This window comes from Microtus ochrogaster, chromosome 10, assembly GCF_000317375.1.
Source record: "Microtus ochrogaster isolate Prairie Vole_2 chromosome 10, MicOch1.0, whole genome shotgun sequence".
Lineage (NCBI taxonomy): Eukaryota > Metazoa > Chordata > Mammalia > Rodentia > Cricetidae > Microtus > Microtus ochrogaster.
The window spans coordinates 46,134,077-46,145,040 of NC_022016.1; the positions used below are offsets into that span (position 1 = coordinate 46,134,077).

The 10,964-nt window shown below is 53.9% G+C and overlaps 1 protein-coding gene across 1 annotated transcript; it reads left to right on the plus strand.

The window, feature by feature from the left end:
- The first annotated feature begins 1,685 nt into the window (after window positions 1-1,685).
- Pla2g2f (phospholipase A2 group IIF) lies at window positions 1,686-6,824 on the plus strand. The gene is made up of 5 exons (XM_005352958.2): window positions 1,686-1,801; window positions 2,416-2,468; window positions 4,318-4,462; window positions 5,276-5,385; window positions 6,613-6,824. Exons 1-5 carry the CDS (start codon window positions 1,686-1,688, stop codon window positions 6,822-6,824), a joined length of 636 nt encoding a protein of 211 aa, XP_005353015.1.
- Window positions 6,825-10,964: the final 4,140 nt, after the last annotated feature.

Below are 10,964 nucleotides of genomic sequence, written 5' to 3' on the forward strand. Positions count from 1 at the left end.
GGTGGGCCAATTTAGGAGTGAGGTAGGAGGGGCTGTTTTGGGGCCCGAGGTGCTGTTTGAAGCCCTGGGCTGTGTTAGATGGCTGGCTGCAGCACTGAGTGTGGTCTCTACCCACAGGGACAGGTTAAAAAGAGCCCAAGAGGACTCTTGACACTGCAGGTGAGCTGGGTGCATGAGTCTCACCCCGGTCACAGTCACGTAGGGACGCGCGGATAGGTACGTGTGCACACAAAGTCCCCTCACCGATAAGAGCCTCCATCACTGGGCCAGACTTGGGCTCCTCACAGCTTCGTTCTTAAGCAGGCATTGGTGGCTAACCTGCTTTGGGGGTCTCTGTAGTGTCTTCGTTTAGCTACAGTCTTGCTACCACGGTTCAGCTGGGATCTCTGTTGTCCCTCTCGACATCCACCGATCAGCCTCTACCATCCCCTGAGGTAACGCGTGATCCCTGCTGCTTGAGACATTGTCCAGTCAGGTTAGCTTAGCACAGCCTCTGCCCTGCCGGGTCCTCGTGATGACCATGCATTCACTCACACTTGTCTTTTTGCCTTGTCGTGCGTGCCTTTTTTCCCCCCTTTTAAAATATTAATTTTTTATTTTTAAAATATGTTATGTGTATGTGCCTGAGTGCATGCATGTGCACTACATGCAAAGATCAGAAGAAGCACCAGATCCCCAGGGACTGGGGTTACAGATAGTCGTGAGCCACCGTGTGGGTTCTGGTGAACCCGAGGCCTCTGCAAGGGCAGTAAGTGCTTTTTGACTGTGGAGCCATCTCTCTAGGCCCAATTTATTTTTATTTTATGTGTATGAATGCCTTGCCCGCATGGATGTACCCTCACCACTCGCATGCCTGGCGCCTGAAGAAGCAGAATAAGGCACCAGAACCCATGAAATCGAAGTGACGGGCAGTTGTGAGCTGCAGTGTCAGTGCTGGGAACTGAACCCAGATCGTCTGCAAGAGCATCAAGTGCTTTTAACCACTGAGGAAACTCTCCAGCCCTTCTCTCTTCTTCCCCCCCCCTCCCAGATTCACATGTTGCCCAGGGTAGCCTAAAACCTGCCATGTAGCCAAGGATGGACTTGAACTTCTCCTGCTTCCATTTCCTAAGAGCCGGGATTACAGGCATGTGCCACCACAACTGGGTTTCTGATGCAGTTGGGTCCGGACCTTTTGCACTCTGGCCTCCTTAACCCTCTTTGCTTTGTATTTGGAACTGAGTCCAGTCTCTCTTGCTCACTTTAAGGCCCTGGTACAGTGGTCCCTACAGGAAGGTCCTGTGAAGAAAGCACCCCCCCCCCCGCCGGCTAGTGTTGTTGGATAACATTTTCCTTAGCATCTTCCAGCTGGGGATGGAGAGAGCTTCAGCCTTGCTTCAGGTACAGGGGGTGGGGCTGATTCTTGGTGCGGGTACCCCACTCCCAAGCCCAGAGGTGGGCAGGCTGTTGTGGGGTGGGGATTTTACCAGCCTGGTGTGGGAAGGGCTGTGACAGCAGGAGGGAAGAGGTGGAGCCAGTCTTTTCTAGGACACCTGTCACCTGCCTCCTGCCCAAGGGCATTGCCCCAGCACTACCCTGCTAGTGTGCGTGGTAGCAGCGTGAAGCTGGGGCCTGTTCTTCAGAGACTTCCGGGCATATCAAAGACCTTTAAAGCCCTATGTCGCTGGCCTCCCCAAATCCAAGACATGGCATATGGGGCACAGGCCAACCCCAAAGGGTTCAGGAAGAAGGCGCTGGTTAAACACCCCACTGGATGGAAGAGGCCAAGCCTCAGAGCCTCTTCTCCTTTCAGAACCTCCAGGTAGGTGCTTGTTGCCTTGGAACGGAACATTCCACCTAGGGGGCAGGGAGATGGGGAGGGGTTCCGGTTCCGCTCTGGAGTCAGTTCCTCAGGAAGGAGAGCGGAGTTTCTGCATGTTGAGCAAAAGCGTGCCAACTGCATTCTGGTCCTAGAAGGATCTTTGGGATTTAATCAACTCCAATCTGTTCTTGAAGCCTAGAGAGACTGAGAGATCTGCCTGTGGTCCCTCAGCATTTACCAAGCTGAATCTAGAATCCAGTGACCCGGGTCTCTTGGTTTTATGTTTTAAGATCCAACTGCCAGGTGGGGTTCCACGACCTGGGTCCTGGCATTCCTTGGAGTATAGACTCAAGAGAGCTGAATCTGGTGTAGGGCCATGGCTTCCCATCTTGGAGCTGAGAGTCGGGTGCGGGCCGTGGAGGAGATTGGTTCTGGTGGCTCTGCCACCCTGGGGTGTGTTCCTCCCAGGAGATGCAGGTCAGGTAGGGAGGTGCTGATCGCAGGGCTGGGTGACAGCAATTAGGGCAAGAGAAAGCATGGGTGGTGTCTTGGATGAGACCCGGCTGCACGTAGCTGGGGAAGAGGGATTCAGCTTGGGCTTTGCTCTCTCTTAGGTCCAGCCTGGGTATGAAGAAATTCTTTGCCATCGCAGTCCTGGCTGGCAGTGGTGAGCATGGCTCCCAGGAGACCTTTCTGACCCCCCTCCCTCCTCCAGCCTTTCCCTAGAAATGTGGACCTCCTGTGTGGTTCTACTGGCAGGCTATTCCTTCCTCTCCACTTCCCTGTCTAGGCTCCAACCTCTCTCCTCTGGGGATGTTTAGTTCGGGACACCTGTAAGCAAGCCAGAAGACATCTTTAACGAGCTATGCCGAGCAGGTGCAGGGAGCTGAGCAAGCCTCGTAAACTCTCAGTGTTTGCCATATCGTGGACCTGAGCATATGTATTAGTGACTTTCTGTGCTGGCAGGAGTTAATGAGTTTGTGTGTAGCTAGATGCGTGTCTGTGCATGAGTGTAGGTGTGTCTGAGCATACACGATGTCTGCGTGGCCCACATGTCAGTAAAATATGGCTCATGGCTGGCACCTAGGTGTACACTTGTGTTCATTGTGATGTGATGTGTGTGTGTGTGTGTGTGTGAAGTGGGGAGTTTAAGGGAGTGTTTGTCTATCCCAAGCATAATCATGTATGTTTCTAACTCTCATCCTGTGAGAGCCGATGGTTGGGGACCCAGCAGCCTGGTGTTACATATATCCTGTCCCCAGGGTAAAATGCCTGCAGGGGAGGAGGCAGCCAGGGCCTTATGGTGGCAACTAGGTACCTCAAGGTCCTTTGGGGGGGGTTCTATTTAGCCTTCAACTTTCCAAAACTGGGCTTCTTGTCTCTCAGAACATTTTCTTGCCCACGGAGGAAGGAGGTTGGAGGATGTGGGGACAGGATGCCTAACTCCAGATGCAGATGGAGCAGACCAGTGGAGGTTGTTATATGCGTGGCTCAGCATCCAGCTAAGGAACAGACAAGGCTCCTGCCTGAACTCTGCTACTCCCAGCCTGTGCAACCTGGGCAAGCCTTTCCTCTTCTGAGCCTTTGTTTTCTCACCCCATAAATGGGGATAAAACCTCCCTCCTGCTGGTGGGTAGGTGAGTGGCTTCACTCAGGTAGGGACTGCAGACCCCAGGCTCATGGCACTGACTAAGTGTAGATGGCTCAGAGAGCCCCACACCCTATATGGGACAGGAGAGGGAAGCAGTCAGAGAAGCAAGAAGGATGAATGAATGGCTGGAGGGCCTGGCCACTGTCAGGAAGCTGAGTTTTGCTGGTTGACAGAAGCGCCTTTGCATTATTGCTTGCTGGGTGTGTGCACTGTCTGAGATGCACCAACTCCCTGGCTCCCTTCAGTAGCAGAGGTCAGGAAGGGAGCAGAAAGAACCCAATTCCTGTAACTCCTGACAGCTGTGGCACTGAGGATGACCTCTTGGGGAAGTGGTCTCTGATCTCATTAAGTTGCCCAGGCTGTCCCTGAATCCAGTCTACAGCCCAGGCAGCCCTTGCACGTTCAATCCTCCTGCCTCAGACAAGGTCCTCAGTAGCTGGAATGTAACCACCAAACTCCACTGAAATGCAATTCTGACTTTTAGGATTTTCACCTTAGCATGAGTTTAGCAGGCTCCACCGGAAGCCAAGCACCTGAGGCAGAGGGTGTGGCTGAGGTTCCCACCCTGACTTGCTCTAGGCTCCCCCAACCATCACGAGACAATGTGACCCTAGGCAAGTTACTCAGGGCTCCAGCCTCAGTTTGCTTATCTGTAAAACTGTGTTAATGACTTCACAATGAATACCCAATGAGTTAACAAATTCAAAGTTTTAGGAGGCTGTCTTGTCTGCAGTTGAATGAACCAGATTCAGTCCTCTGGGGTGTGCAGGGAGTGGGAACCCCAGCCTACTACCCTCTTCTCCCTTCGCCTCTTCCCCATCCCATTCTCTGGGCTCTGAGGAGTCACTCCCCACTTCTCTTGTAGTTGTGTCCGTCGCCCATGGCAGCCTGTTGAACCTGAAGTTCATGGTGGAAGCTATCACCCACAAAAACGCCATCCTGTCCTTTGTGGGCTACGGCTGTTACTGCGGGCTAGGGGGGCGCGGCAAGCCCATGGATGAGGTGGACTGGTAGGTTTTGGAGGCCTCCTGTTGGGAGAGATGGGGGACGCTTATGGACAGACTGAGGAGGAAGGGCCAGGAACCCCATTTTTACCTTCTTAGATACTTCCTGTTGTCCATATTAGAATCGCATTTTATGCCCCCACAAACCAACAAGGAGTCACTGGTCTCGTGGTGGATCCTCCACAAAGGCACAGACACTATAGACACCCACCCTACTAGTCCACGCTTTCTCCCTCAGACTAAGAGGCCCTGGAAGTCATGGCCTCCGCTCTTCCTTCCCCAGCAGCAGCCAGCACCAAGTCTGGCACCTCAGAGAGCTGGCAGCTGGCTTTACTCTTGTAGAAGAGGAGGGGATGACCACTCTGCATTCACTTCCCATCTTTCATGCCCCTATGCCTGTTGACGTGCCTCAGACCCTCTCCCCCCTTCTTGGCCATCCAGCACAGTGGGGCTCTGCATAGAGCCTGAGTTACTTCCTATGGTTTTAAAGTAATGGCTTCCTGCCGACCCTCCCTCAGGCCTGGTAGCTGGGACACCTGACTCCAATTGCAGCTCCACTCTGGGCTCCAGTGTAGGGAGGGGGCCGAGAGCCCTGATGATAGGACAAAGAGGTAGGTAGCATCAAGGACAAGAGTATAGGATGCCAGTGCCAGTTCTGTTCTACTGTGTGACCTTGGGCGTGTAACTACCCCTCTCTGGACTGCAGTTTGAAGGGCTGACCACGAGGGACAGAAACAGATGGTCCAAGGTCTCCACTTGGTTTGTGTGTGTGTGTGTGGGGGGGTGCCTGCATCTGTCTGCCCATCTCTACCCCCTCAGGTGCTGTCACGCCCACGACTGTTGCTATCAGAAGCTCTTTGACCAAGGCTGCCGCCCCTATGTGGACCACTATGACCACAGAATTGAGAATGACACTGTGATTGTCTGCAGTGAGTCCCTCCCTTGACACCCTGGCTAGGAATGGGACCTTGGGGGGAGGGGTGAGTGTGGGGACCCAAAGACAAACCTAGGATACCCCACTAAGCTTGGATTTCAGGCAATCAATGAAATATTTTGGGGATAAGGATATCCCAAATGAGACACACCGACACTAAAAGCTAACCGTTGGCTTCAAATTAGTCTTAGCACGAAATGAAGAATTAGACTAGCCGTTAGTTGGGCATGAATTTGAGTAAGAACTACCTTTTGCTACTTGGCCCTTGCCAATCTCTCCCTAGGAGAGTGGGGGCTTGCCTGGCTCTTCCATGGAAGGGAGGAGTCTGGGAAAGCAGGAGGTACTGGTAGGGTTGGGTAAATCTGCCCCTCTTTTCTTTCTTCCTAATTTTGTCGATTTTTACTTATGTGTGTGTATGCCTGCTTCTCTGTAAGTGCACCATGTGAGTGCATGCGCCTGTAGCACTCAGAAGAGGGTGTCGGATCCCCTGGAACTGGAGTCATAGGTGGTGTGAGCCACTTGATGTGGGTGCTGAGAACTGAACCCGGGTCCGGTGCAATAGCAGCCGGTGCTCTTAACGGCTGAGTCATGCAATGGGAGGTTTTTCTGCCCCGCCCCGCCCCACAGTCACTTTTAAATCATCACTCAGAGGCTTCTATTAATTATAAATGTTTGGCTGACAACTCAGGCCTTATTAAAACTGGCTCTCACATTAAATTAACCCATTTCGATTCATCTATGTATCACCCCGTGGCTGTGGCTTTATCAGCCCACCCGCATCTGGTTTCTTGGGCAGCTGGCTTGCATCACCTGAACTCCGCCCCTCTTCCTCTGAGTCCTCAGCTGGATTGTTCCGCCTAACCTTATCCTGCCTGGCTACTGGTCAAACAGCTTTTATTATTAACCAATGGAGGCAATACACAGCCACAGTGTATAGAAGCATCCCGTAGGCACAACTATCTCTCCAGCTCCCCCCCCCCCCCCCCCCGCTCCCTCTTTCTTAGCCTCAATTGTCCCAGTTGCTCAGAGGTTCCCCAGTTCTACCCTGTGCTAGCGTCACTCACAGGCTGTGGGGTACCAGCCCAGAGCAGAGCACCCTAAAAGCCAGGTGGAAGAAGACTTATGGACTTGAAGTCATTTCTCCAAGGCCACCTGGTTCCTAGGGCCCCTTTCTCTCTTGCCTTGCTGTCATCCATAAGCCTACGCCTTCTTTCCACGACAGGTGAACTCAATGAGACAGAGTGTGACAAGCAGACATGTGCGTGTGACAAGAACTTGACTCTGTGCCTCAAGGACCAGCCGTACAGGGACAGGCACCGAGGCTACCTCAATGTCTATTGCCGGGGTCCCACGCCCAACTGCAGCATCTATGACCCGTACCCAGAGGAAGTCACCTGTGGATACGGCTTCCCATCGACCCCTGTCTCAACCTAGCCAGGCTGAGGTCTGAGAAAAAAGAGGGTGGCGGGTCTGACTGGGGTCTACACCAGATGTGTGGGGCCACATAGGGCCCAGTGTTGTCCTGGGGCTCCCTCCCAGGACTGTAGTTAGCTCAGAAAACTCTAGAAAGGCCAGGGCTTGTCTGTGGCCATCACTCGGTCAGCCTCACATTCAGCAGCTGGGTCAGGTCTTAGCAGGAAACACACAACTTGTTGGGGTCTCTCCTGGATATGGAAAGAAAGGATATGGCCCCAGCTCACCCCCCAGAACCTCTGAGCCCAGCACAGACCTGGAACCGCACTCAGGAAGGCAGAGTGCTAGGCTGAGGCCTGGGTTCTAGTCGTCTCTTCTATGAGGAGGACAGAGTGGCTAGCCCCATCCAGTCCTCAGCCAATGGGATGTGTCTAGGCACAAAGCCTGACCTCTGTTACCCAGCATGCCTCTGGCCAGGCTCCAAGGGCACAGGGATCCCATATATAGAGTATAGCTGCACATATAGGAACTGGGAGGAGGTGGCCACACATCCACAGTTCTTCCTACCCCCTGACTCCTGCACAGAAGTGGTGTGTACCTCATTGCGCCTTACCCCACCTAAATTCAGAGTGACAAGCTAGGGGGTACCCGGAGCTCTCACTCCGTATGCAGGGGGAGGCTGGTTCCGACTGTCTCTGGGGAACTGAGACTGAGGTTTAGGTTGAAAGATGGAAGGGAAAAATCTCAGGAGACTGAGAGGAAAACTTGGGTAGAGAGAGGGTGGGGTGGTGAAGAAGGGAGGGGTGAGGGGGAGGGAGCAGGATGTAGCGAAGGCCAGGCCAGTTGCCAGACACATAGATGGGAATGGCAAGAGAAAGGATGGGACCGGGCTAGTGACGCTGAGGGCGTGGCCCCCTGGGTCTGGGGAATCTCTAAGGCTCCTGCTGGCAGGTCACCTTCCCCACTGCCCCCAGCCTCTGTTTCTTCAGGTGTGCCTCTCTCTGTCCCCGGCCCCACCTTCCATCTCAGGATCAGCAGTGTCTAGTCCTGCCTCATACCTGTCTTCTGCCTTCATCCATGTTTAACTCTGAGGACCCAGGGACGCCAGCCCCGTCTGGATGCTGAGAACATTCGCTGGGAAGCTCAGCTTGTGTGGCTACGTGGGACATTGTTACTGGGGAGAGAGGGCCAACCAGAGTGGCGGCAAATGCAGGAAAAGAAGTTTATGCAGACGGCGGTGTCGGAAATGGCAACTTTGGGACTATTAGGGGTCATTGCGGGCAAGTGCAATCCTTCTGAAGCTTGCCTCATGCTGGCTGTGGTGTGACATGGTGGTCACCTAAATGAACTGACTGAACTTGCCCCGACCTTGTGATCTTCCTCCTCTACCCTCTCAGGAGTTCAGCCAACAAGTCTCCCTTCCCTTCCCTGCCTCACTAGCCCCACCCCCAAGCCAGGGGTAGGCCTGAAATGGGTGCCCAGAGAGCTTCCTCCCGAGTTTTGACCTCAGGCTTGCGAGTTCTTCCATGGGCACACATCTCCTATAGAGAAGGCTGGACCAATGACACTCTACTGCTGTGGGATCCAGGACCCTGTGCCCCAGTCCCCCTCTCCCCATTGCCCAGTTCTCCACAGAATGCCACAACCACTCCCCAGATTAATAAACACTTTCCAGCTTGGCTGCCACTGCTGGGTCCTTTTTAGGGTCAAGGTGGGCACAGGGATACATTCCTAGGTCTCTAGTTCTGGGGAAGACAGATGTCTTGACATCCCGCAGCTGGCATGGCCTCATCCTTTCCCTCACCCCCTGCTTGTGGGGAGGTATGGTCCTGTGCAGCTAAAGGCACAGCCTGAGAAGACAGGAAAGTAATGCCTAGGCCATGGGCAAGGGCAAAGGGACCCTCCACGCAATGACGGCAGCCAGTGTGGGCTCAGGATGCTTGTCCTTTAGTGATGATGAGCTGAGGTCCAGAGAGGGACAGCAGCTGTCCCCAAGTCTCCAAAGTCACAGCTGTGCTCTGAATCTGGAGAATGACATTCAGCCACCCCTCTTTGTACCTCCCCACTGATGTGCACTAGACACTATCCTCGTTCAGTGTAGTGTCTCTGGTTGTCCCTTCTGGGATGGAACCCTGGCCTAAAGGCCACAACTTGATAGGACAGCCAGAAAAACAGCAGCTGTCTCAGTGAGCTAAAGCAGGGGCAGGGAGGAGAGAGTCAGAGGGAGGCGGGAAGTCTGCGTCCTCCTGGTTTCTAGCTCTGAGGTCAGATGCCTCAGAGGAAGTGGAGGAGCGACAGGAAGCCACGGAGCAACCCATGTGTATCCATCCACCTCTTCTCCCGCTCAAGTTCCTTCACGGATTCCTATCTGTTTCCTCGTGTGCCCAGTGTCCAGAGTCACGGGTGCTTGTCTTGGTTTGATTTCTATTGCTGCGGTAAACACCATGACTCAGGAGCAACTCGGGGAGGATAGGGTTCATTTGTCTTAGACACGCCTTCCACAGTTGGTCACTGAGGGAAATCAGGGCAGGAACTCAAGCAGGACCAGAGGCAGGAAGCATAGAAGGAAGCTACTCACAGTTCCCCTTGGTTTGCTCAGCTTGCTTTCTTATACAACCTACTCCTGCCTAGGGAATGGCACCACCCACAGTGGGCTGGACCCTCCCACATCAATCATTAACCAAGAAAACGCCCCATAGATAAGACCACCTGACAATCTGGTGGAAGGAAATGCTCAGTGGAGGCCCCTCTTTCCAACTGTCGTGTGTAAAGTGGACCCAAACTAACCCAAGGGAAGGGGGGAGGAAGTTCCCAAGGGAGGTGAGGCTGACACACACCTATGGGCTCTGTCCCCTGCCTCAGTCCTCAGTGAAAAAGCCTTTCTGCATTACAGACGCAGCTCATTACGAGATCCTGGAAGAAGACAGAGACTGTGTTGACAGTCTGCTGTGTTCCCAGGAGTGGCCCCTGTTCTCCCAGGGCCCCAGCCTAGGAGGGGATGACGGCATGTAGGACCATAACCTTCCTGCATGATACCCTGTGGCATACCAGCACAGATGAAGATATTTCAAGTCTGTCACAGCAGCAGAGGCCATTAGGGTCGGGCTGGAGTGAGAGGAAGAACAGGAAGGCCGTGACCTTGGGGCGGCAGACCTCCTTGCTCCCACAGTCTGCCTCTGCCTGTGACTGCTGGTCAATCTTTCTGAGCTGTGCGGTCCTCTGCTGAGACTTGAGAGGGCGCTGTCCTTGCTCTCTTGCTGACCTTGTCCTTTTGAGCGCTGAAGAACCTGTCATTCCCCCTCGTCCCCTAGTTGCAGATTTGGGGACCCTTTGTTTTTAATGACTGTTTTTTAGAACTTTGGTGACACCTGGTGGACACTATGGCTCACACCCGGTGCTACTCATGACATCTCAGGGCTCCTCTGCTAATGGAACCACCACGGTGGGGTCCCTATCCCATAGACAGGTCTCATCCCAGGCAGCCAATGTTCCCCTGGAGTGAAAGGACACATCTCAACCACCTTGTCCAATGCTACCACTCACAGCAAACACTTGTCCTTCAGGCAAAGACTGTGGACTAGGTACTACACAGTCTCTTACTGAACGCATGGCCCTGGGCAAGTCACGTCACCCCCTGAGCCTCACCTCTCTGCACTCTATGACACAGATGTCTGGGGATGGGGGCGACTGAGGGCAACAATATGCATGCCCTGTAGCATGCCTAGTATAGTCTGGCACGGAGGACAGAAAGTGTCAGAGCTGACTATGGTGTTGGCCACAAGGTCCCCAAGTCAGCTTGGCAAATAGGAGCAGGAAAAGGAAGGAGCTGGGCTGGTGGAATTGCCCATGACCTCCCCCCTCAAACAGAAACCTGACCAAGCAGCTGTGGCTTAGGGAGCCAGTCCTGTCCTTACACAAAGGGGTTGGGGAGTTGGAGGGAGCTGAAAGGGAAGAAGAGGGGAGACAACCACAGGTCCCTTCCCCCATGCCATCCATGCCTGCCCCTGGGCTGAGCTGGAATAGGCTGAAGCGCGGCCATGTATTCAGCTCAGCCTTGAATGTGAACACAGCCTTTCCTCTCCAGGGCCTGGCAAAGCAACACCAGCTGCCAGCCTCCCCAGTTGTGGCTTTCCTAACAAGCAGCTGATGCCACCAACTGTG

Excerpts from the sequence above, each read along its gene's own strand:
- Pla2g2f (XM_005352958.2), top strand. The coding sequence starts at position 1,686 with ATGGCATATGGGGCACAGGCCAACCCCAAAGGGTTCAGGAAGAAGGCG. Across the intron at positions 1,802-2,415 it reads TCTCCTTTCAGAACCTCCAG|GTCCAGCCTGGGTATGAAGA; the intron begins GTAGGTGCTTGT and ends GCTCTCTCTTAG. Across the intron at positions 2,469-4,317 it reads CGCAGTCCTGGCTGGCAGTG|TTGTGTCCGTCGCCCATGGC; the intron begins GTGAGCATGGCT and ends CTTCTCTTGTAG.